The sequence below is a fragment of the Dermacentor albipictus genome, chromosome 1 (genome assembly GCF_038994185.2).
Source record: "Dermacentor albipictus isolate Rhodes 1998 colony chromosome 1, USDA_Dalb.pri_finalv2, whole genome shotgun sequence".
Classification (NCBI taxonomy): Eukaryota; Metazoa; Arthropoda; class Arachnida; order Ixodida; family Ixodidae; genus Dermacentor; species Dermacentor albipictus.
This window is the reverse complement of record NC_091821.1, coordinates 315,658,650-315,684,445: the sequence shown is the minus strand read 5'-3', so window position 1 is coordinate 315,684,445 and position 25,796 is coordinate 315,658,650. Positions and strand designations below refer to the sequence as shown.

At 45.8% G+C, this 25,796-nt stretch overlaps 1 protein-coding gene across 4 annotated transcripts in view; it reads left to right on the top strand.

Moving 5' to 3' along the window:
• The window catches only part of CalpC (calpain C), a 107,044-nt gene that overhangs the window by 44,075 nt on the left and 37,173 nt on the right, over window positions 1-25,796 (top strand). For all 4 annotated transcript variants that reach the window (XM_065435025.2, XM_065435014.2, XM_065435036.2 and 1 more), the window contains exon 4: window positions 14,544-14,802. In XM_065435025.2, the coding sequence (XP_065291097.2) occupies window positions 14,544-14,802 (259 nt within the window). The remainder of the gene's footprint in view (window positions 1-14,543; window positions 14,803-25,796) is intronic.

Below are 25,796 nucleotides of genomic sequence, written 5' to 3'. Positions count from 1 at the left end.
GCTAGCTTTTGAGAGGTGTACATTCAACACTGCATGTATAAAAGCCCGAATACATTTCCACATCCACCTCTGCTTCTGGCCACTGAGAGTACATTTGTAAAAAAATACTATAAAATTTGATTTGAGTAAAAACTTCGAAATTACGCGTATTATTTAATTATTTATTGGTTTACTGAACTAATCATACTGAAATGTTCGTTCCATCGTATATCGTAACCGCTACTATCCATAGGCTATGCACTATTTTTTCTGCGTATAAAGCAGAATTTTGGTGCGTGAAAATCAGCGGCGCAGCAAATATGATACATTGGGTTTCACAGCGTTCAGTCGCATGGCACGCATTAGTATTTCTGTTCCGACTAGAGCTTTTTTTCTGCCTCATTCATAGTTATATCGTTGTGCTTCTCGAACCTAAGAAGTTCGGAAATTTCAACTAGAGGTCCCACTTATCCTCTCCTTTTGTTATGCAGCAAACTCACTCGAAACACTTCTCTTGAATGCACCTTAAGCTTGCGTCGAGGATGTGGTATACATCCATACATCATCATACCTAGAGCTTCGCCCGTCTTGAGCTCGCATCTAAATGCATCTAAACGCAAGTGCGCCGTTCCTCGCCAAGGACCATCCTTTTCCGGCTGTCAGATATGGACGATAACAACAGCACGCCGCTTTGCGCCCAAAACAAAGGTGCGGCTGGTCATGATACACACAATACGCGCACTTGAACCGAGCTGCTCTTATTATCTGAACTCCTTGCCCATGGTTGTTAGGCATGTATTTCTGGCGCTATCATTTCAACGCATCGCGCCGAAGCATGCAGAGAGTTCTGGTCGGTTTGAAATGCAGCTATGCTTTGCCTGTTCAACCTCTGTCGACCGTCCTACTGGACAATGTATATTTTAAAATATCTGAAACACAAATTCCGTGCTGATAATCGTTTGGCAGCCTCCGCATTCCCCACACCCAGTGCTAGTTTTCTCTGCAATTTCTTCATTAAACTCCTGCCTCTCTCTCTCTCTTTATGACCACCAGCGTATGCATACCAAGTCCATCTTCCACAACCCCTTTCCGCCCCCTGCCCCACTATTTACATTATTCTCATAGTAGCTTTAACCAGTGCTTCCACTTCCTTTTAGAGCCGGGCACTCGAAGCAGCAACCAGTATTGGCTGTTGCCGTAACTTGATTCAGCAACCCTGTACAGAATACTCGCGCAGCGTTGACACCGCGCATATCTATAAAATACACAGAAGCCTCCAGCAGACCTGAAAAGTTACAAACGAAGATTGATTGCCAAGCCGTTAATCTGGCTATTCCACTCGGTACAGGCACCGCGATACGAGTAGATGGGTCTGGTTTCTAAAGAAAGAAAGAGAAGACGTTCCCCATGTGATCGCACGTCAGCACATTCTTCAAGAAGGCGCATCAAATGCGAACCGTGCGAGACTTGGCCCGCACTCCGAACGTCACGTACTGGCCGCCAAGCAACGCGCCAAACGGGACGGCCGGATAGCGCGGTGCGAGCGACCCAGGCAAAAAAGGAAGGAGAGCTAGCTGCCTTCTCAAACTGGGGCGGTCGCTCTCGGGCCAGCCGCCTCAGCTTGGCGAGTGTGTGCGTACCGAAGCGGGCCCCGTATACGCAGCTCGAGAGGGGCACGCTCCACTGGGCGCCACTTGGCGCTGCGACACTTGCGGACGCCAAGTTAAACGTGACGCGCTAAGTGGTCGCGCAACAGCGATTGCCTAAGCCGACAAGCCGCGCTTGATGAGGGCGTTTCAACTGAAGCAAAAGAGATTTACTTCTCCCGATATTATTGCGACGTGTCTAGAATCATGCACGCGTACATTCACACACGGACAAAGACGAAGGCGTATACTACCAACGGAAACCTGCGCACTCAAGTTGTAGTGTCTTGTCAGTGCCAGCGTCAGAAGAAAGTTTGAAAGCTATTTGATCACATGTGACGGAGATAATTCACTTAGCAGAAAGTAGGTGTCGCCGGCCTAGCTGCAGTTTGCGGCGCCTGTAGTTGAAGTGACACTTCAAGGTAACCCCCGAAGCCAGTCTGTTCATTTCTTGCGAAAGCGTTCAAACTGTCTCTCAGCATGGCATGCCCAGTGATCTATGCATGGAGCCAATAATTTACGCAGAGGTTTCATAGAACGAACATGTGAACAGGAAACGGAGACCCCATTCAAGTGTTTGTGTTTTTCTGACCGAGTGACGGTTTTTCCTCACTGCTACTAGTATGATACTAGCGCACAGAGTCGCCGCATTTTGCAAATTTTCTAAGAGATTGTTATTTCTAGAGTATGGTGTCAATCGGCATCACATACTGCATGCAGCAATATACGTTCACACAGAAAAACGTTTTCAGGAAAGTGGCGTACACCTACGAAAACTAAAGGGAAGTTGCGGACGTCGCACGCTAATAGATGGATGGATGGATGGAGTAACTTTATAGAAAGGTCCTGCGAGCTACGGGGCGCAAGGTCCCATAGAGCGGGCTACTCCCACGTTGGGCACGCTAATAGAAACCTGTTTTAACCTTTGTGATTGTGGAGAGAAATGAACAGAGCGAAAATAGGAGGACGATAACATAAATTACACATGAAGTGCTCAATCACCTGCGGATGAGAGTTTCATTTCACAACTCGCAAGCTTTTCTACGGTTAAACGAATACACTGCAGTATCGTTCAGAAGCAAACGTTTTGATACGCGCCTGATGCATGTACAATTAAAACCCTAGACGTCTCATATGTATTTTCGGTCACAGCGCAGTGCTACCTGCAGTCTGCAGTGCTTGCGAGAGCGTAAGATAGATGCGAGCCAGCGCCCTCTGAGATAGCTTAGCCATATCGACATATGCATCGCCAACGCCCCCGTTGGCCGTGAGAACTTCCTTGAAAACGGGAGAACTGTGCCTGCAACGTTGCTCGCCACTCCGAAACCGAAGTTGGCGCGCATGTTCTCACGAACGCTCAGGTAGACTCTGTCTGTGGATCTTAAGAAACAGAGACAATGCTGAAACAATGAGAAAAGTCGGAGCTATAGGCGAGGCACAGAAGAAGTGCCAGCCAGTTGTGAACACTGACACTGATCCTTCAATGCACGTTGTGTAGTCGCATCTGGTTTAAACTAACACACGGCCGGTCGCCATATCTCGCAGCGTCGGTCGTTACCACAGAGAGAGGAGCTTCCCAAAAACATACCGGGAAAACAGCAATCTTGGACGAGGAGAGTACTAAAGGCTTTCCATACACAGGGCACGGCGACATGGGCTATACGGAAATAAGGCTTGTAATGCAAATACTAAGAACGAATAGTGACAGCTTCTCATATCAAGCAGCCTGTCTGTGAGTTCTAGTTCTGATCGCATGCGGCGGATTTCAATTGGCTACATCTGACGTACGGTTCGCAAAGAGACAGAAGCACCAAATGTCCGCTGTATCCTTTTTTTTTTTATCGTGACAGAAATGAGCCACTGCGTGGAGGTTGCACTGGCGAAAGTTTTCTTGCGTGTTTTGTTTATGCGCAAAGAAGAGGTTGGGAGGGTCGCCGTTTTCCTGGTGTAAGCGTTAGAAAGGCCGGCAGCTTTTCAAAGAAGCAGGCAAAAAATGACGAAAAGGACGAAAAGCGAGTCCATTCAGGGGTATCGGGGTCACATGCAGCACACAGGAACATGCTGCAGCTCCAGGCCCATAATCATCGCGGTTGCGAAATGTTTGGGGGCGGTAGAGTTGTAAAGGCGGAGAAAGCAGAAAAAATGTTCTCTTGTTATTTTCTCCTACTTCTTTTTTTTTGTGCTCTTCCAAAAACCGGCTCGAACAAGACCGGTATAGAGCACGATGCGCTCAGCTGCTGCTTCTGGTTGGAGTTTTCTGCCTCCTGCTGAACACGGTGCATTCGAGCTACCCGCAGCACGCGCGGGCTCTCCTTCTACGCGTGATCATCACTCGAGCCCGTGAGACGGAAGAGCGCGCTACACAGCTCTCCTGCAGGCATTCACTGCTAGCCTCGCCGTTCGCGATACCGCGTAATGATTTGGACGTGATTTTCAACACCGGATATTCAAATTAAGACGCTGATTTTTATTTCTTACTGTTCAAAAGGAAAAAAGGAAGAGGGGGTGGAGGGGCGAGGAGGAAAGCCGGAACATGAAGCTGCGTTTTCGTCAGCGTCTAAGACAGATATTGAATCGAGCCCTTTATTGCGCAATGTGAAGTAATCCCTGCTTGCACAAGGTTCGTGTCACCGTTTTGAGGAATCCGAAAAGCGTTTCGGTAAAGGAAAGGCAGTTTCGCCGGAAGGGCGAAGCACTGACTGGGATGGCAAGGTTTAGCCTTGCGCTTGAACTTCACGGACGGTGTCCTAACCATATGCGGGTTCGACAAACGCGGACACGACATGCGGGTGTGCGCCTAAATTTCTGGCACCCTATAGGCTTTAACACGCATTGTAGGGTCTGTAAGACATCGTACAGGCACCACTAAAAAAGTACGTTAATAAATCTGCATCACTTTCATATTTGAGCAGTGATATCGTTTTGCACTTTAAATGTTTAATAATCTGAGAAGAGAGAGAAAGCAAGAAGAAGAAAGGCAGGGAGGTCAACCAGACGAGCGCTCGGTTTGCTGCCATACACTGGGGAAGAGTTTAGATAAAAGGCATGCTAAAGTGGAAGCTTGGACGAGTTGGTGATTCAGTATCGTCATGAATGCAGAGCGTGAAAGATGAGGACAGAAGAAAGCGCATGTGTCGTGTCCTTTCCTCTGTCCTCGTGTTTTGCGCTGTGCAGTCATGTCGAAAAAGGCATGCGCTGTGAATGCTATGTTCCGCGCCATTCGTTTGTGAGCTGCCGTTCTCAAGATGCTGAAGAATAATTTAGTCAAGAACATAAAACCTGGTCTGAGCAACCTTAGCGAGTCAATAGTTTAGCAATATACCCCACATGTGCGGCGTGGACAAGCATATATCGTACACTTGCCTAAATATACGTGGAGCTCCACGGCGCGGCCAATGCCGACGTCAACACCAACGGCGACGACGACGGTGAAAGTTCGCGTGGAGTGATTATATAACGGCTATCGCAGTAAAATTTTGTGGTTTTACATGCCACAACGACAATAGGGTTTTAAGAAACGCCGTAGTGAAATACTCCGGAATAATTTCGACTATACCCGGGGTTCTTAAACTGGCACCCAACGCACACAGTACACGAATGTTTCTGCATTTCGTCCCCATCGAGCTGCTGCCTCCGCGGCGGAGATTTGATCCCGCGCCCTCTGGGTTAGCAGCGCTATGCGTGCACGGCCACGACGCCACCACGGCGGGTCGCGTTTCGGTTTCGCTCAAGTGGTTCAAGAAACAGGATTCTGATGGAGATATGAAATTAGAACGAACTTGGTTGAAAATAAAGGAAGGTTAACGGGCGCTTGTGTCAAGCAATCTACGACGGTCACTGGGCATCGTAAACCTCTGCGGGCGCAACTTACAGCCCTCGCTCGAAGAAACGCATGCATTGCGAGACTGTATAGACAGAGTGTGGAAGCCTTTTTAAGGTTCGGACGCAGGTAAATTTTCATAAAGCTTGCTGCTTGTGGGGATGTCCGAAAAAACACTCAATCTGTTGGTATAGGAAGCTGCAGAACTTCTGGGTTAGAGAGAAAACGAATTATCACTGTACTTAGATTATGCTGGCCTCGACATCTTGGTGTACACTGTTTATTTGTAATATTATAAAAGCAATGTTTTTCAGTCACCATGCAAGCTGCTGCCTCGCATTCATAAGAAAATTATGCAGCGTGAGCTGAAATTTTTTTCTTCCGTCATGTGACAGTTTTGTGACAGTTTTCTTTTTCGTTTTATAATTGCACTTGCACTTAACGATATATGATTTTGTGCTGTGATCAGCTCCCTTAAGCAATGTACAACATGAATGTAAAACTAAAATGCAGAAATGAATGCATATTACACTGCGTTTGACGGCTTTTGTATGATTTTCACGCTGGGAGAGAGAGAGAGAGAGAGAAAAGAAAGAAGAGTAACTGAAGGGCACAGCTCACAAAACAATAAAGGCAGCTCTCCGTGTCATGTTCACTACTTCAGGTAAAGACTTCTGGACTGTGGGATGTGTGTTGCTGGAGACATGAGGAAACGTCAACACTATGACTTCACATCTAACCCGTCGCGCTTCTATAGGGACGACAAACTGCGACGCTGTAGTAAAAACAACAAACCGAGAGGACGTGCTTGCCGAGGGAAACTTCCGCAGCTTTAAAGGCCCGACGAGGATATAGCCTCACGTTGAGCCCAAGAGACCGTATCAACGCCACACGTGCGCTGAAACACGGAAGGGGCTGGTTACGGGAGATTTAAGGCTCCAACCAGCCATGCGTGTAAACGCTCACCAGGTGCGGCTCAAACAGCGCACGAGGAATCATTCCATCCAGGTCAGGATCCTAGACGTGCGCGGTGCGCGGCCCAAAAGCGGGCAGGCAGTGTTCCCAAATTAGGCTTCAATTACTGCCGGACCGAACGACGCGGCCAACAGATATTCGAGGCCCTTGAGTCAATTAAGCACTGCGGCCGCACCTCGCTGCGTCGGTAGCCGCTATAGCTCGCTTGCACGTCCCTTTACTCTCAATTCGGTGCAGCGTTGCAAGCGGACCAACGGGTGTGCGGAAATCAAGGACTCCGCGCAGGGGCACGAATGTTCTTCAAGAAGAAGCGTGTACGTTTCAACGGGAATGAACGAGTGGGAACATAGGCGACGTTTATGAGCGTGAGGAAGGCTATTCAAAGATAGGCCGGGCTTTAGAAGTTGAATTTGCGAAACCTATTTTCGTGGTAAGCGTTAGATCTAAGCAGTTTATATATGGTGGTTGAACGTGTGACTCGGTTTTGCCGACGTTGAGGGAGTCAGACTACCACGGCCCGCATTCACAAAAAGCTCTGGTGCTAGGATTGCCCTCGTAAGAGAAAATTCCAGCCAATCCTGATGCTGGACATGCATACTATTAGCGAAGGCTCCCGGCCAGTGGGAAGCAGTAGTTAAGAACGAGAAGCTTTGTGCACTCGGCCCGAGATCCTAAATGCATATCGCTATATTCGAAATTATTCTACGCACCCTGAATAGCAGTGTAGAATAAGCCCGTTGCGATGATCTAATATGCTTATGACGTGTTGTGCGTCCGTGGACTGCACGTATCTAGAAGTTGGCTTTGGTTGCATTCTCAAGTTGTTGCAAGCAAGCGCAGATCTTGCTTCAGTTTTTCTCCTGAAGTTACTAGGAGACTTGCAGCTGAATACGTTTTAAAACGTGTACAAGGAATTTGCACTATGTTCTCTCTTGGTTGAAGACGTATATGGACGAAGCTCCACGCCGAAAGTCTGTATGTAGCCTCTCAGTGCGCGATGATCGGTGACTCACGCGTCAATTGTGGCGGTGGCGGTTTGCGGTCAAGAAGTACTTTTTGGCAGGCTCGTTGGTTTATACTGTATTCTGTTGGAAGGGGTGTACTTCGCGAAATGTACACCGCAGAGGACGGAAGTGCGTTTCCTCTCGTGGCTATACCGGGTGTTTCACTTAAGTTGAGCCAAACCTTACGAATATGCAAATGCCACGGAGCTGGACAGAGCCAAGGCAGTGTTGTTTGCTGTCGTTTGGAGACACTCAGATGAATTCTTGCATTCCGCCGAATTACATAATTAGTCATAATTAAAAATCAATTGCTCAATTACTATATTTAGATGAACAGTGTCAATGATAAAATTATAGAACAACGTGAGAAACCCCTGATACAGCTTTCCATTTCTCAGTACGTGCTACATAAAAGCGTGAAAGAAGGCCGCGAATACACGCAAAGTGTTTCGAGTGGTCAGTCGCGCGCCATGTTTGCGTGTATTCGCGGGCTTCTTTCACGCTCGGAAAAACACTTTTATGCAGCACGTACTGAGCAACAAAAAGCTGTATCGGGAGTTTCTCGTGTTGCTCTACAATTTACTCATTGACATTTTTAATGTAATTATAACATTAGCGATGCTGATTAATCAATTAAGACTAATTATGTAATTATGCGAAATACAAAAAGCAATCTGAGTATCTTTAAGTGACTGCAAACAAAATTACCTTGGTTCGGTCTATTTATGTGGCTGTTGTATACGTTTATCTTTGGCTCAAGTTACGTGAAACACCCTGTATATCCTTTTTCGTGCACTTTGCGGTGTACATTTGGCACAGTATACACTACAGAATTCAATAGCAGTGGTGGTGCAGCAGCCATAGGTTAGCCATCAGTGCTTGGCCGGCAATTTCATGCGTACACTCGCGAGCCTACCTTTATGCATGCCTTATATGGATGTGTCGTCATCATCATCATCATCATCATCATCATCATCATACGCAGCAGCCTATTTTATGTCCACTGCAGGACGAAGTTCTCTCCGTGCGATATCCAATTACCCCTGTCCTGCGACAACCGATTCCAACTAGCACCCGCAATTTTCCCAATTTCGTCGCACCATCTAGTGTTCTGTCATCCTCTACTGCGCTTCCCTTCTCTTGGTACCCATTCTGTCACCCTAATGGTCCAACGGTTATCTACTCTACGCATTACATGACCTGCCTAGCACGATCTCTTCCTCTCAATGTCAATTAGAATATCGTCTATACCCGTTTGCTCTCTGATTCAAACCGCTCTCTTTCTGAACGAGGAATGCCTGGCATTCCTCGTTCCAGCACTCTTTGCGCGGTCCTTAATTTGTTCTCAAGCTTCTTTGTAAGTCTCCATGTCTCTGCCCCATGACATTATGCCAGCCTAATACAGAAGGTTTTGAAACAGAAGTGCTTGCGCGTCACGCACGCGCGCACGCAAGCATTGCTGGCGAAACTAGCAGTCACGTCTACAGTTTACCTTGCTCCAAAGCATGATAAATTTTGCACTAGTGACATCAATCAGTACATTATGATATCAGCTCAGTAAGTTTTGTGCACTGACTGTGCCACTTTAGCGAGAGAGCCAAGAGCCAAGCCAAGAGCTTTTTTTCCGGCTTCATCGCTACAACACGTAGCGCTGCACTGTAGTTCGCCGACAAAACGCCATCGCTGAACTGAACGGGAATGGCCGGGCTGCACGCGCAGCTACAGCGCTGCCCAGACGCTCCGATCCCCCCGAGAGTGGCTTACCGAGAACCTGATCTAGGTTGGCCCTTCCCCGCGAGTCGAGCAGAACGAAAAGCCGCCGATAGCGATCGCCAATGAACGCATCTCCCCGCACGATCCGCCAGCGAAGACAGCGACCACCGCGGGAACGTGGAGCCCTTGACTCCGGTCTTTAACTCTTCGAGTACTCCACGTGACGAGCTTGTTGGGCCGTGGAATACCAGCGTCTACACACTTCAACCTCTGGAAGCGACTTCGCGCCGAAAGGGGAGCGCAGTGTTTCTTCCTCATAGTTACACTGTCGCGCGGCCAAGGAACGTTGAAATTAACAAATAGTGGAGAAACTATAAAAAGGCATTGCGTGCTCGTCACTGTTTTCATATTTGCACATCGTGACTCTGGTTACAGAGGAGTCTGACTATACAGCTCCCCCGAGAAAGGATGGGCAGAAGACGTGAACACACGAAAGAAAAGAACGTGACGAGGATGAGCGCTTTCGCGAAGAAAGAAAGTGAGTGCGTGGTTGAAAAACCATCATTTGGCTGACGCTGCCACGCAGTGCAAACGCGGGCCGCTAGTCTAGCACGAAGTCGTTTAAATCACATTTGTGATGCAGGACTTCAAGAGATGCTATTCGAAGAAAGGGCCCGCGTAGCTTTCATCACTGGCTTTGTTGCGCTTGGCCGTTGTCCCACTTTGAGTTGTCTTTTTCGGACAGGCTAAAACAGTCTACATTAGATGGATATTGCGGTTCTTGTATAAGCCTCTCTTCTTGATATGTCCCTCTGTCTGTCTGAAGTGCGCAAGGGTGCTTGTCTTTCTTTGCGAGATTACGAAAATCATTGAGGGGGTGTAAGTTTATGCAAACAATATTCAGTGCATACGGACTGGATAATGACCTCTTTTTTGTTTTATAAATGGCTTTTCGCCAATAGTCTATCAAAACAGGAAACCTGAGTTTCCACTTTTTGCATTGTGCCACAAGAACAGTTCTGTAACATTTCCCGTCATCTGCGCAAAAGGTCACGCAGCTGCAGGCACGATGCGTGCTCCCTCTAATAGAACTCAAAGAACACATTCCTTACGGTTTCTTGAGCACGACTCAGAATACATTTCCTCTAAAAAAAAGCGAAGTGAAAGAGCCATTGGACAAGAAGGTATCTGAATTCGCTAGTCGCTGATGCCACCTCAAGGATAAATATGTGCGCATACCTGCAGGCTATAAATCCGAAAAGTAAACGGCTCTTTCATGAGAAACCCGCCATTAATCGCACTAAGTCTTTCTATTTTCACAAAACCCTCCCGAACTTCATTTCTGCGGATCCTCAGGGCTTCCGGAACTTTATGAAGAGAAGTAAAACACATGTGCAACAAATATCTTATAACGGTGCCGTAATAATTAATCCTAAGACTATTGCGCAGCATTTTAATCATTATTTTCATAGTGTTCTTTTTTTTTTCAAGCCTTCTGGGTCTTTATCTTTAACGTTTCCCTCTCATTTCTAGAATGTGACTGATTTTATTACACTTGAAGGCGTAGTTAACATGCGGCTTAGACTAAAGCTAAATTTTCACCGGGACCTGATGGCATTCCAGGCGCATTTCTTCGGCATTTCGCTGAAGCCCTGAGCAAGTTCCTTGCTGTAATATTTCAAGCTTCTATTAAAACTGCATCCATACCTGACGATTGGTAGATGGCACGTGTCGTTCCCGCCCTGAAGAAAAGTGACCCGCGTTCTTTGTCCAACTACCTCCCTCTGTCTAAACTATGTTCTTGTTCTAAGTTAATAGAGCATATTGTGGCTAACATTATTTAAAGATCTTTTCGGGAATATAACGTTTTGTCGCAACAGCAGCATGGCTTTAGGAAAGGGTTTTACACAGTTACGCAGTATAGTCACCTTATTTCACTTTCTTGCTTCCGTCATTGACAGTGCCGGCCAGGTAAACTTAATCTTCTAGGACTTCAGCAATACTTTCGACCTTGTACCTCATGACAAATGAATCGAGAAACTTTAGATTATAAAACTGCCCGATTTTTTTGTTGCCTGGGTACGTATTTAAAACAGCGTAACCAATATGTACCTACAAACGGTGAAAATTCTTGTGCCTTTCCGGTCACATCTGGTGTCCTTCAGGGTAGTCTGCTTGGGCCGCTGCTATTTCTGTTGTACTGTAACGACATTGTCGATGTGATTAATGAACGTGTGTAGATAGTCATGTATACGGTTGACTGCGTTATCTTCAATGAGATCCGGTGAGCTGATGATCAGGTTGTACTAAACACGGCCCTCAACGAAATTCTCACGTGGAGCAATACATGGGGTATGAAACTAAACTTAGAAAAGAAAGTTCTACTACACGTTACAATAAAACTTAATTCATTTCAATCCTCTTTTTCTATGGGTCCAGGGCTAATGACAGAAGTAAACGAATCTATATATCTTGGTGTGACGCTAACAAACAACTTAAGCTGGAACACACAGATTTCAAATACTTGCTCCTCTGCCTTACGTAAACATTGCTTGTTGCACCATAAACTAAAAGATACACCAATCCAGGTTAGTAGACTAGCATACGAAACCTTTATAAGGCCTAAATTAGAATATTCGTGCATTGTCGCGGACCTGCATACTATCACTAACATAAAAGCACTTGAGAAAATACAAAGGAAAGCTGTCCGTTTCATTTTTTCGCAGTACAGTTGAATCGTTTCCGTCCCAGCACTAATGCAATCGAATTTAATCCCAACCCTTCAGTCCCGCTGCAATTTTTTTTTTCGTTTGAAATTGTTATATTTGTTAATTAACCAGAAACTTGCATTAAATTCCTCACAGTACACAGCATTATCGACAACTAGACGAAACCGACATTGCCACTACCTTTCTCTTGTCCCATATTTTGATAAGACTTATTTCAGCATTCTTCCTTACTTCAGACAATCACGGATTGAAACGTTTTGCCGGCTTACTGTGTGGATTCTATTGACGTTATAAGTGACTATGTTGTTTAGTAAATATTAGTATTGTTACGAGTCATTTCCTACTGCTCGTTTTGCTTAAATTTGGATGTTGTAATTTAACATTGTTGTTTTTTTGTATTCCTCTCCTGCTTGGGTCTCACAGCCTGCAGTATGTCATTAAAAAAAAAAGCTTTACTGAGTTCGTTTATAAGTTCAGTGAAATAAATAAAAAAACTTGATTAGGGTAACTAAACTAGTTAATATTTATTTAAGTGCTGTAATTATATGCTCTACAGCGAACACATGAGAGGAAACTCGTGTGTCCTCGAGGATCGTTCACTTATTTCACTCGTGCTTCCGCAAACTGAGGACCACTCGTTTCCGTATAGCTCGCACGCCCGAGAGCAGTTAAGAGCAGACAAGTGTATCCGCAGCTTCTGCAAAGGCGCTGCGTAAATTTTAGAAGCGGGAAGTAATACTCCGACCTGTCGACGTTTGTGCGCATAACTTTTAAGAGAGGGTCACCAAGGTTTCGAACTTTCAGAGGAAGTTCGAAACGTGGATATATTGCCCTTGTCGCGACGTTCGGTTTTACTTCACGAAGAGTCGCTTTTATGAAAAAAGGACCACCATGATAATTCTTGCTAATACTTAATAATTGCTTTCGCTCTTTTCTTTATTGACCCAGCCGCTTGTCAAAGGCATTATATACTGACTGACGCAAGGTCGCACTTTTTAGAGTCAGCCGAGCACACACAAAGCATTTGACGTTCACAAAAGCGCACGCACTTTGTAAAGGGTTTCGCTTTTTGCATTGTGAAACTAGTGGAGTTTTATGAAAGAGCCTGAAATTGCGGATTATGTGCGTTGGTGCATGGGCCCATGCTTATTCTGCGCGCTCTTTGTCCATTCGAGCTTTTCGTCTTTTGCTCCTAGAGATTATCTCCGGTTGGCTACCCTCTTCCGGGGGAGAGGAACGTAGAGAAGTGTCGCGCTGAGAAGTGAAGCGATAATCGTAGATTTTGGTGTAAAAGTAGCGGAACCTATTTTCACATTTGAACAATGTGGGAGTTCTGCGTGAGGAGGTACTGTATTTCCGAACTGCATGTGACATGTACATGCGCCTGTTATTGGGCATATTTGAACTGTTTGTGAATCGAATTCTCACGTATAAATAAATAACATTTCTATTTTCACATATATATATATATATATATATATATATATATATATATATATATATATATATATATATATATATATATATATATATATATATATATATATACATACACACACACACATAAGGTGGCATTCTGCCCGCAGCGCAAATTGACGGGGCCCTGCTCCAGACCATAAGAGGCAGGACCTGTTTTGAGTGAGCTCCTGAACAACACTTTGCGATGTGGTGAAGGCGGTTTAAATCATCGATCTGGGACCTCGAAGAGGTGCGACGTAATGCTAACGCATTTCTCTCGCATGTGCCGCTAAATCGCCACTGAATTTTTATACAATTCTGTTTTAGCCACTGCGGGCATGCAATGTCATAATGGTATCTTTTTAAAGATAAGAGAAAAGGACTAACCAGAATTGGCCACGATTCCATCACCTCGTAAACACTCATTTGATATAAGGAATGATACGAAGAGCAGAGGGATTGAAGAAAAAAGTATCAGTTTCGATCGAAAGGCGAAGCACCGCTTGCGATCACAAATTAGTATACGAAGTAAGGATAGTAGACTTATCGGCGGTATAAACTTGTAAACATTCGCTCACTAACTGAATTAACAAGCGTGGTGTCAGTGTGCACTGGCAAACATGAACACGTCACACTCGATGACCGCGGACACTCGCTGTCAAAACGCTGGCCTGAGGAAGCGCCGCAGCGGCAGCGAGCGAAGTGACCTTTGTGCTGTCTATCGCTTCAACGCAAAATTGAGCGGCGAGAACACAGCACACTCAAAGCGACGAGTCGTCGGCCCACCTAGATTGCGCCCCCAAATCAGATCGCTTTCAAGATAAAGTCCTCGCGACCGCGCCATACGCAGTTGCTGCCAAAATACAACGCGAAGGAAGACGGCGCGTTTCCTCCCCGCTTTCCTCCCTTGGGCGCGCGAGATTGAGCCACGATCGCCGGCCCACCCTCTTTCACTCGCACACACAGCGTAAGGCACGCGGCGACGGTGTTATCGCCCTTAATCGCCCTTAATTGGACGGCAAAGATGCGCCCGGAGTGCCCATACAATTCCTATCGCAATAAAATGCCAGGGCTGATCTTCGAACGTCAAGCTTATCCCGTTGCTTATTTCATTTTGAGCTGGTTGTGCCTTAGTCGCGCTCTTAACGCGCTTTACACCACGAACCTGAAATAATTAACTAGCCTGCTTCTGCATTTGATGTTTGTGCGAATCGTGCAGGCGACCGCTGGTTTGTGTCGTGCCTGGGAGTGCTTGCAACATGCCGAGGACTGTTCTACCGCGTGGTTCCGGCGGACCAGGGCTTCGGCGAAGCGGACGAGTACGTGGGACTGTTCCGCTTCCGGCTTTGGTGGTGCGGAGACTGGAAGGAAGTGATCATCGATGACCGGCTACCCACCGTCAACGGGAAGCTTGTATTTGTCCAGTCCGGTCACGGCTCGCTCTTCTGGGCTGCATTGCTCGAAAAGGCATACGCAAAGTGAGTAACCGTAATTCACTTCGATTTAGCCAAAGTGGTGGCCTCTGCGCTTTTTTCGCTTATTCGCGTAGGTGTAGCTATCCATGTATCCAGGCGCGGGAACCGAGGGGCCCGATTTTTAATGATATCGTAAGAAGCATATATATATATATATATATATATATATATATATATATATATATATATATATATATATATATATATATGAACGAGAAGAAAGGGGGTTAACCGCGGGGCCCGATTTTTATTACTCATATCATAAGAAGCCAGCAAACACTGACACCAAGGACAACATAGGGGAAATTACTTTGTGCTTAATAAATGAAATAAAGAAACGATAGATTAATGGAAATTAAAGCGGATGAAAAAACAACTTGCCGCAGGTGGGAGCCGAAGCCACAATATATATATATATATATATATATATATATATATATATATATATATATATATATATATATATATATATATATGTGTGTGTGTGTGTGTGTGTGTGTGTGTGTGTGTGCTTCTTATGATATGATTAAAAAGCGAGCACAACGGATGTGACGCACCACTCTAACCACTTCTGCCTGTGTTTACTGCTGTTCTACTCCCCTGCGGATTTCGTTCTTTCATTATATTAAGTACACAGGTTCCAACAATAAAATTCCTCGCTACTACACTCTTAGGCAAAGTTACACCGTTTGGCTTGCCCCTTCTGCCACACAACAATAATCGTTATCTGCCTTGATGCGTTTCCTTTCTTTAACGCTGCGAGCCCGGTACTTTCCAGCCACGAACGGCGTGCGCCTTATTGGTGTGACGCAGCATTCTCGACAGGAAACTAGCGAGCGCCGAGTTTTCAGGAAAGGAAACGCAAGCAAGGCAGATGACGTTTATTGTTGTGGGACAAATATACACCCCGAAGGGTGCAACCGTTTTAAGAGTGCGTTACAGGAAAGTTCCGGGATCGCAGCGTTAAAGAAAGGAAACGCATCAAGGCAGATAACGATTATCGTTGTGTGGCAGAAGGGGCAAGCCAAAGGGTGTAACTTTGCGTAAGAGTGTAGAGGCTTTTGTATAGCTATAAGGCCACTTACACTTTAAGAAGCTAAGAAATGCTGGAGATGGAGCTGCTTTATGGGCCATATGGCATCTTTCTACTTTATTAATACGTACTGGAAGATTTTTCCTCCTAACAGTGTTTGATGAGCGTGAAGACGCGTGTAAAGTGAGAAACAGGCGTCCAAAAGGAATTCTCTGGAAGGATGACAAGATGGTGGCAGACTCGTTCGGTGGTGTGCGTGTTAAGCCCTAAAATACGCGGTAACTCACGAGATGAAGCAACCTATAAACTGGGTGGACGAAAGAGAGCTGGCAACGATGATAGGATTCGTTAGACACCATAGGAAGTGTTATTAGCTCTGTCCTCTATACTCTAAAAGCTTTCCACGGGATTCTTGAGGACGCTCGTGCAATGGCAGACTCAGTGGCTCACGTTTGAATCAAATAGGTCGGCTAACAAAGCAGTAATGTCGGTGGCCCATAAGTAACGTCCCGACTCCTTAATCATAAGTCGTCACTCAGCTCTTGTCCGTTTTGTATACCGTCCATTGCGAAATAAAAAATTATAATAATAAAGCCTGCGGGTTTCGTAAGCCCTTCCAACGGGAAGGGAACTGTTCTAGTTCCGACTCAGATAGCCACTCTAAAAATAATCGTGCTTCTCCCAGTGCAACGGTGATGTCAACTCACGAAAAGACGTGCGCTGTGCAACGAGCACGGAAGGGAACCTCTTGCTTCCCGAAAGGTGCCTCAGCGGCTGACTTTGCATCCTCCGTGTTGGCGCACAATTTACAGCCCTCGCGAGACACAAAGAGCGAAAGAAAGCGAGTTAGCAGGAAGGAAGGAAGGGTGCGCAGCCGAGCATGGTACAAAGAAGCGCCATCCAAAGAGCTGGGCTCTCTTCAAAGGACTCCTGGGCACGCGACGTGAGGGGCTACCACGCCCCGCATTCTGCTCACCGAGAAGAGAAAGCTCCCCGAGTGTGCGTACATGTGTATGTGTACGAGCATGAAATACAAAACATGAACGCTCGGCCAGAGGGAGTCGGCGTATGTATGCGCGACTTCAAGCAAGGACGCGTCTGAAGTGCAGGCGCGTCTGTTGAAAGGAAACGCCGGCCTCGGCTTTGTTCCGGTCCGTCATCTCGCGCCCCCACCGCAGGACGACGGGAGGTGTACGCCCGCAGACTCTCTCTCCTTGCCCTTTCACAAGAAGTGCCGTCACTCCGGAATGAAGACGAGCTGGAGATAACTGTACCGTACGACAGGAAGCAAAGGATGAAAGTTACGTTAGGAGTTTACCAGTTGACACAGGATCATCGTTTCAACTTCAATGGGAACGACAATCTTCGCCATATACCATAGCACCTTGTCGCTTGACGTCTGCAGGAGAGAGAAAAAAAAGGAGGGGCAGCAAGATCAATCAGACGCGCTTTGAGTTTACTTCCTTACGCAGGGGAAAGGGGTTAGAGATGAAAAGAGGGTAATGAAAGAGAGAAAGCACTGAAGGCATGCTGCGTCCGGAGGTCTGCAGGTTACGTTGATTCAGCAAGGCCTCTGGAGGGCTAGCTATACCAAAATCTTCCAAAAACATCCCGTACAATAGCGAAGAAAAATATAACTAAGAAGCAAGAAAAAAAAAAGATTGTAGGTGTTCTCCCCGTCCTCCCCTACGATGTTCTAAAACCATGCGGAAAACGACGAGGATGCTGTGGTGTTCGTCGCGTGCAAAGCCTTTGTGGTTGGGCGTTTTACCCCCGGGTGCCTGACTTCAACCGAATATAAGTGAAATGCTAGGCACGGTCGGGATATCGACGTCACAAAATTGTGCATGCACCTGAACTATGAACTATGTTATAAATCCAAAGATTACATGTATGGCTGTTGATCCCATGAACCAGAACACACACACACACACACACACACACACGTGTGTGTGTGTGTGTTCTGGTTCATGGGATCAACACCCATAGGCGGAGCTAAATAAAGACAATAAAAAAAAAGCTGGCATAATCAGAGCGTCACAAAAGTATACAAGCAAAATCAAGTGCGGAAACGTGCACTGCAGAACGATGCATCCTTTCTACCTGAGGACTCGCAGATATCGAAAACCGCCAAGCGACTGTTCCAGAGTATGCGGCACAGACGGCGGCGCGCAGCTTCGAAAGCGAAGCCCGTGGGGCGGGTGGGCGACCGCCGGCTGCGCCCTCGAGCGTCGCACGGCGGTCGCCAGCCGGCCGTGAAGGGGCGGACTCGAAAAGAGGAAGCGCGATGCGCGTCGGCCACGGGGCAGAGCGCGGTCGGCCGGGCGGCGCCTAACCCGCTGTCTCGCACGCCGCCGGATCCAGAACGCGGCCGAAAAGAGGACCCGACCTGTCTGGCGAGTGTCTCTGGCACGCCTCGGCACGACACGTGCATCTGCCGTACCGGGTCTAAGCTTTCGACAATCCTGTACAGAACAACAACAACAAAAAACATGCATATACCGTTACCCTTAAGGGGTTAGAACAAATTATACAAGGAGAAAAATGTTTTCTTTTTTTTCAGCTTTTTGGCGACTATGCATGATGATAGCTACACGAGACGACACGAAAGCTGGGTGAAATGAAATTTAATAGCTATAGTTGTCAAACCCTCGCGTCAGATGTTTCAGCGAAAAGAGGTGGTCAGAATTAACACACAGTTTCTACACCGAAGCTGTGTATAGCTACCCTGCAGCGGTGGTCGATCTGCGTCCGTTTACGGTCGCGTTAACACGAAAAAATGTTCGACTCCAGTATCTCGCGAATGCTCTGTAGCTCTCAGTCTAGTGTAGCTAGCCTAAAAAAAAAAAATTATACTGCAATCGGCCGCTAGGACGGCTTTATCTTTACGGCGAGTTGCATCTACTTTTCATAATTACTTAGTTCACAGTGAAGTTGTATATATTGTGCAATTCCCGTCTGCCATGCGGCGGTACTTGCCCGCGTCACTACTTCATTAAAGAATAAGAATAAGTCACTCCCCAGTAAAAAAGATGTAGTCGTGTGTCCTTAAATAATAATAATAATAATAATAATAATTAAAATAATAATAATAATAATAATAATAATAATAATAATAATAATAATAATAATAATAATAATAATAATAATAATACCTATATACACATAGATGCGTCGATTGAGGTCATACACCACAGCTTCGCTGCTCGTCCTTGTCCACAGAGTGGAAGGGCTGATCAATTTTTTAAGGCGGTTTCTCTCATCGCAGATATAGTAAGCTGGATGCCGTGTGGAGTAGGAACAGATTACTGCCTTAGATGCAAGGGTGTTAGTCAAGGGAAATACCGAAATGTTTTAACTGTTTACACCGTACGCGAACAGCACTTCTGCAGTTATTATGTCAGCAGTAGGGAGCAAATTAGGCCCATAAATTTCGCAATGTATAATTACTAATCATAGTTAATCAGTATCTGTGCAGTTCCTGCGCTTAAGAAGTACCTTATTAATTTGAAGGCAATCGTTATTCGATCTGCCAAGTTGGAAATTTTTTTCTTGACCGTTTGCGAAAAACATATAAATATAATACATCCGCAAAGTTCCTACTCCAATTGCACTTGGCGCTCTCACAAGGATTCTTACGTAAGAAAAACTTTCGCGCTCTACAAAACGTGTGTAGGGCCAGACCACCCTCTGCACAGCAGCTCGTAGGGTTATATACGCGATCTAAACAATCTGCTTTTCGATAATAGCCTTTCTCTTCTTTCTGAGGTCATGCGCTCGTGTTAAGGTATATACACTCTTCAGTGTTCCTCAACGGCTGCAGCGTTCGCAGAGGCCAACCAGAGAGAGAGAGTAAACGTTTATTGTAACAGAGACTGTTTGGTTATGGTGGGTGGAGCCCCTCCTCCAGGGCCCCACTGGTTACTGCGGCTCGCCGGGCCTGGTCAAGGGTCGCCAGTTGGCTTCCCAATTCCACTTCCGCGAGTCGCGCCTCCCACGACCAGTTATGTAGAGTGTTGTCTAGCAGCGGCGAGGTGGCAGCCGCCGGACGTGACGCGCACTGGAATGTTATGTGTTCCAATGTCGGTGTTCCTTCGCACCACGGGCAAGTGTTGCTATATTTGTCTGGGTACATTTTGTGTAGCCTGCATAAATATGGGAAAGTGTTTGTTTGCAGGCGGCGCCAGTCCCGTGCTTGCCTCCTGTCTAGGCCTGGGTGAGGAAGGGCTTTGGTTCGCCTACTTAGCCGTTGTAACTCGAGGATTTCTCTTGGCGCACCGGGTGTCGAGGTGTTCTCCCGGGCGGTGTGGCCCGCGGCTCGGCCTGTCATGCCTCGAGCCAAGCGGTCCGCCCGTTCGTTCCCCGCTATCCCTGTGTGCGCCGGGCACCAGGTCACGCAATGATCCATGGAGAGGTTCGTTCCTAGGATGCGGAAGACGCAGCCCGGTAAAGCCCCCCCAAGGAAGAGGCGGCAGGCGTCCTGCGAGTCTGTCAGCACGTAGGCCGATTGGCCCTTAGCTTCCGCGGCGCGTATAGCAAGGGCTATGGCCACAGCTTCGGCCGTTGCAACCGATTTCGTGTGTATAGATGCTGCTACAGAGGCCAACCAGTCCCGACGTACGCGCCTAGTTATCGGCTCTATCAGGTTGCGTATTCGCTATGCTTACACGATGCGCAACCTTGACTTGCTTGCCAGCGCAGATACTACGAATTGCAATTTCTCGTTGTTGTTGTTGTTTCTTTATTTTTTTTTTGAGGTCGTCGACGTTATTTTCTAGCAAACCATGCAACCGGCCATTATCCTTATTATGCCGCTCCCAGCTGTGTCAACTGCGCTTCTAGAAAGAAGGCCATATGGTTGGTCCTTGCTTCTGAAGCAAATGATTTTATATTTTTGCACGATGAGATTTTACGGCCATTTTCCCCGATGTCGATTTTATTCTGCAAGATGCACGAGTGATTACTGTCCGAGATCAAATAGCATAATTCACCTATACGTATACTCTCGACAAAAAGCACCGCACTGATTTTCGCAGGTCGCCAGGCCACTGTGAAATTGTTGGTACAATGACATCACTGACATAGCCGTCCTGTCCGCCCGCCGCAGAACTCAAACGGTCGCGATCCTTACGTTGAGAGTGGATACGGTAAAGGAACCTTGCTGGTTTGCACGCAACGCCACTAGGTAATAAAACCATTGTGTTTATCGCGGCTGTGTTTATGTCATGGAAGACCTGGTCGTGACTCAGGCCGGCGTGTTTAATCAATTGTTACTTTTGGATTCTAAAAAGGCTAGCGGGCCGGATGGGATTCCAACCCAGTTTTTAAAGCGATACGCTGAGTGGATATCATTTTTCTTGACAATAATCTTTACAAAGTCCCTACACACTAACTCGTTGCCACAAGATTGGCGGTGCGCAGTCGTAACACCTGTTTTTAAAAACGGCGACCGACTACTCGCAAATAATTATCGCCCAATTTCCCTGACAAGTATCAGCTGTAAACTATTAGAACATATCATAAGTAAACATATACTAACTTTCCTCGAGGATAACGCGTTCTTTTATCAGTATCAGCACGGATTCCGAAGAGGGCTATCTACCATAACACAGCTCATAGAAACGATACATGATTTTAGTTCAGCCATAGATGCCCAAGAACAAATAGATGTCATTTGCGTAGATTTTGCAAAAGCATTTGACAAGGTTCCACACAGTAAATTACTTCTCAAGTTATACAGAGCAGGAATTAGCGAAACCATTCTTAAGTGGATTAAAGCCTATTTGAACAATCGCAGGCAGGTTGTGCATGTGGATGATTGTTTTTCTTCTACACTAGAAGTACTTTCTGGCGTTCCTCAAGGATCGGTTTTAGCTCCATTACTGTTCCTAATTTATATTAATGATATTAACGAGGTTACCGAATCTCCCGTAGAATTGAAGCTTTTTGCAGACGACTGTTTAATTTATTCTCGAATAACACAAGCTACCGACCAAATTAGAATAAACCGTGTCCTTCATTCCTTGCATCTTTGGTGCGAAAAATGGGACATGGAAATTAATTACAAAAAATCAACTTTTACGCATATAACTAATAAGAAGATTGTGCAGCTATTTTCTTATAATATTGGAAAAAATAATCTAAAAAATGTTGATACCTTCAAGTATTTAGGTGTTACAATTGCACATAATCTGCAGTGGCATAAACATATTAATAATGTGTGCTCGACAGCTTCCCAAAAACTTTACTTTCTGCGGAAGAAATTGGAACATGCAACAAAAGATGTCAAGCTGATAGCTTACAAAACATTCATCCGCCCATCCTTGGAGTACGCTTGTGTTGTCTGGAGCCCGCACCAAAAAGTCCTAAAAGATAAACTGGAACGAATTCAAAGAATGGCCGCTCGTTTTATTTCGTCAAGATACAGAAGAAGGGATTCAGTGACGGAAATGCTGAACTCATGTGGGCTCGAGTCACTTGAAAATCGAAGGAAAAAATCAAGACTAAAGCTTTTATTTCAAATAATTCAAGGGCACTTTAAGATTAAATCAAATAGATATATTCAGCCTCCGGGAAAACGGAGCGCGAGAACAAACCACACACGATCCATCAAGCCTTACGAGTAACGTGTTGATGCTTTTCGTTTTTCTTTTTTTCCTGATGTGATCGAAATTTGGAATGGTTTGCCTGTTGAAGTTGTCGAGCAATCGGACGTGCACAAGTTCGAACGTTCTATCGACATCTTTTGTCAGGAGCACCCAACTTGATGATTATGATATATGAATTTTGTATGTTGTGCAAAATTGTACATTGTTGTACATTGTATTCCCTCCCTGTAACGACCCTCAAGCGAGGGTCAACAGTATCAATAAATAAATAAATAAATAAATAAATAAATAAATAAATAAATAAATAAAATAAATGCCTTCAAAGTTGAAGTATCAGGGGCGGAATTCGCTAGGCAAACTTACGACCAAATTATGGCGTAAGGAAAATCTTACGAAAAAAACGTAGTCACAAAGCTAAAACGGTTGGTAAGATCAGAAAGCTTGCGATGCTCCCCCCCCCCCCCCCCCGCTCCAAAGACAAGCGCTGTAGCCGAAAAAAGAAAGGCGTGTATGTAATGGTAGCACAGCTGAGAACTTCAGTGCTTGCGCCAATAGTAAGCGTCAGTCGATTCACAAAAGCTAAACAGCCGTCGCAGCTGCCGACGTAAGAATTTTTTGCGATAGAAGGGTAGCAGTCTTACGAAGACGTGTATCTGCTCCGCTCGAGCTGACGCGAGTAAGCGATGGAGCGCGCTGTTGCGGCCGATTGGCCAGAAGTCACAGCTGATAGCCGAGGATGGCGCGTGCTTATATCTTTGTGGTGCACTCTAATTTGTCATGTCAAACTGCGCTGAGCAGTTTTAGTGCGTAATCTTATTGGGTGTGCGCTGCTGTGAAAGGCAGTAACATTAATTGTGTGGTGCGAACTTCTGCTTCTATCTGATAGGTTGTGTTTGTTTATGCGCGCAATAGCCTGACTTTTCATACTCGTCATGACCCTCTATTGGGTGGTAGCAAACAGAAGTGTAGTGCCCGTCCCTTAAAACCGCCAAGTTTGCCAATTATATGTTTTGAGCAGTTCTGTCGTTTTTTTTTTCTAGTTTGAGCTTTTTCCTGCGATTGATTATTTTTCTGGACGCTTTTTTAGGCTATAATTTTTCAGGAGAGATGAAACAGCGAAAAAAACGTTTGAACTTTTTTAATTATCAAAACTTGTTGGTGTTGTACAATTTGCTGTCGTCTTCCGTGCTGTTAACCTCAGCCTTCTATTATATTGCTCACATTTTCAATTCAGCACCATGTCCAAGTGGTCTACGGTGTGAGAGAACTTATGTGTACTAAGGACGGAAATTCTGTCGTCTATGACATGAAACAGGACGTCAATACGATGACATATAAAAAAATAAGTAGCGAATAAAACCACGAACCACCATTGATACGAAAATCATGTGGACTGCTCGAACAAGAGTGATGCTGTGAAATAAAACATACACACACGCACACATCGTCGACAGCCATCGTCGTCTTGTGATTAGCTGGAAATGCTTATTCTAAATCTCAGCCTAACATCACTCATAGGCGAAATTTCGCCACTCACGTCTTTCAGTCACTTCGTGCGATGTTCTTTCTGTCGTTTCCTCCTCTAACTCAAGAAAACCTTCACAGGCGTTCGTGAATTCAGCACAAGAATTTTCTTCCCGCCGGCGACAGCCTTCCGCGCCTTCTGTGCAGTAGTCAAGTCAACATAACGGCATGGAAAAGCCGGTTACAGTGGCCTGGTATCGCGAAGTGAACAATGCGAAGCGTGCGCGACGCCAAGCGCGGTCACTAAAACGCGTCGCATCACCAAGATCAGTATTTTTGTGGCTCGATTTATGCTTTCTTGTGCACTCTCCTGATGGCGTACAGGTCGATCACTTAATTCATTCAGTGCGTTTGGACGAAGCTACGCCATTTGTGTTTAATCGACGGTGTAAGCGCACACTGTATGGATTGTACTGAAGGACTGAAAGAACTTCACATCAAGGGCATGGTGCTTGCGGCATTCGGCTAACAACTCAAAAATTATTTCGCCTATATGTAACTTCGATATTTACGTTCAGCCACAGAGCACGTACCCACAACTCCCCAGGCTTCGACTCTGCCTCAATGATAGTTCCGGCTTCACACGTTTTAATTACACGCAAGAAAAGTGGGAAAATACATATCGAGAAAGCGGTGAGGCAGAGCGACACAATCTCTCCAAATATATTCGCTGCATGCTTAGGAGTATTCAATATGTTAGACTGGGAAGGATCAGGAGCGATGATCAACGGCGAATATTTCAACCTTCAGTTTGCCGATGATATTGTCCTGTTCCGCAACGTTGGGGACACATTGCAAGAATTGATTAAGGACTTTAACCGAGAAAGTGTAAGAATAGGCTGAATATTAATATGCAGAAGACAAAGACACAGTTGAATAACCTGTCAAGCTAACAAGAATTCGTGATCAGCAGTCAGCCTGTAGAATGTGTGCAGGAGTAAGTTTACCTAGGTGAATTTACCAAGGCAGAGAATACTGATCGTGAGAAGGAAATTTACAGATATATGAAAATGGGTCTGAGAGCCTACGGCTGGCATTGCCAAATCATGACTGCGAGCTCACTACTGCCGTCGAAAAGAAAAGTGTGCAATCACTCCTTTCTTCCAGTACTATCGTACGGGGCAGAAACTTGGAGGTTAACAATGAAGCGTTAGAACAATTTAAGGACCACTGAAACAAGGGATGGAACGAAAAATGTTAGGCCAAACGTTAAGAGACAGGAAGAGAGCGTTGTGGATCACAGAGCAAACGTGGGTAGTGGCAGTTGAAGTTAAGATGGAAAATTGGAGCTGGGCATGGCACGTGATTCGAAGGTCAGATAATTGGTGGTTCATTGGAAATACAGAGTGGGTGCTAGGAGAAAGGAAGCGCTGTCGAGGACGGCAGAAAATTAGGCGGGGAAGGGGGGAGGGCTATTAAATCAGGATATTTGTAGGCACAGCTCGGAAACAACTAGAGCAGGTTAGGGGTATAGTTAGAGATCCTCGGGGGAGGCCTTCGTCCTGCAGTGAACATAAAAATAGGATGACGACGTTTTACAACATCCAAAATTCGTCTGGAATTTTAACGCACTATTGCTCTTGGGTCACAATTCCCTTCGTACTGCAAGGCCACATTCGCAAGTCTACAGAACGGTGTCTGTCGCCGCTTGCATACCACCACCCCCACATTGGCATCGTACAATATGTGCAATGGCTGCTCCGAACAAAGTGCGTCAGTGCCGCAAGTTCGACGACTTGAACTGATTTGATCCGAAACCAGCTAAAATGGTGAACAGCTATGTGCTTTGTGCGCGGTGCTGTGCAGTATTTTGACGTGCATTGGAACGTGTG